At 46.8% G+C, this 404-nt stretch overlaps 1 protein-coding gene across 1 annotated transcript in view; it reads left to right on the top strand.

Moving 5' to 3' along the window:
• LOC119591683 (holotricin-3-like) overlaps positions 1-404 on the top strand; it is a 987-nt gene extending 583 nt beyond the window's left edge. Inside the window, exon 2 of the mRNA XM_037940433.1 lies at positions 59-404. Coding sequence (XP_037796361.1) covers positions 59-274 — 216 coding nt within the window. The 3' untranslated portion in view covers positions 275-404. The remainder of the gene's footprint in view (positions 1-58) is intronic.

Below are 404 nucleotides of genomic sequence, written 5' to 3'. Positions count from 1 at the left end.
AACAGATTTTTATCATTCAATGTTTCTAATAAAAATCCAAACGATCCCTTCCTTACAGCTATCACTGTTTCTGGTCATGATGGTGATCCTGTCTGGCCTGATTAGCTGGGCCAGCGCCATACCTCACCCCGACCCAGAGGCTGACTTCGGCAGGTTTCATGGCGGAGGTGGTGGCCATGGATTCCACAGGGGACACGGCCATGGAATTGGAAGGATTCATGGCCAAGGCTTTGCCAGGGGTCACAGCCGTGGCTTCGGTGCTCGTCATGGTTAAAGCATTTACGGATAATTAAAAGGACGCCAGGTATCTACCGCTGCAATCAACCCACTTGTATACCAGAATAGATTCAATCCATTACCATACTGTAAGGTGGAATTTATCTCTTCGTTTTAAGAATAAATTG

This window comes from Penaeus monodon, chromosome 29, assembly GCF_015228065.2.
Source record: "Penaeus monodon isolate SGIC_2016 chromosome 29, NSTDA_Pmon_1, whole genome shotgun sequence".
Taxonomy (NCBI): Eukaryota; Metazoa; Arthropoda; class Malacostraca; order Decapoda; family Penaeidae; genus Penaeus; species Penaeus monodon.
The sequence above is the reverse complement of the archived record's forward strand: the minus strand, read 5'-3'. Positions and strand labels throughout refer to the sequence as shown.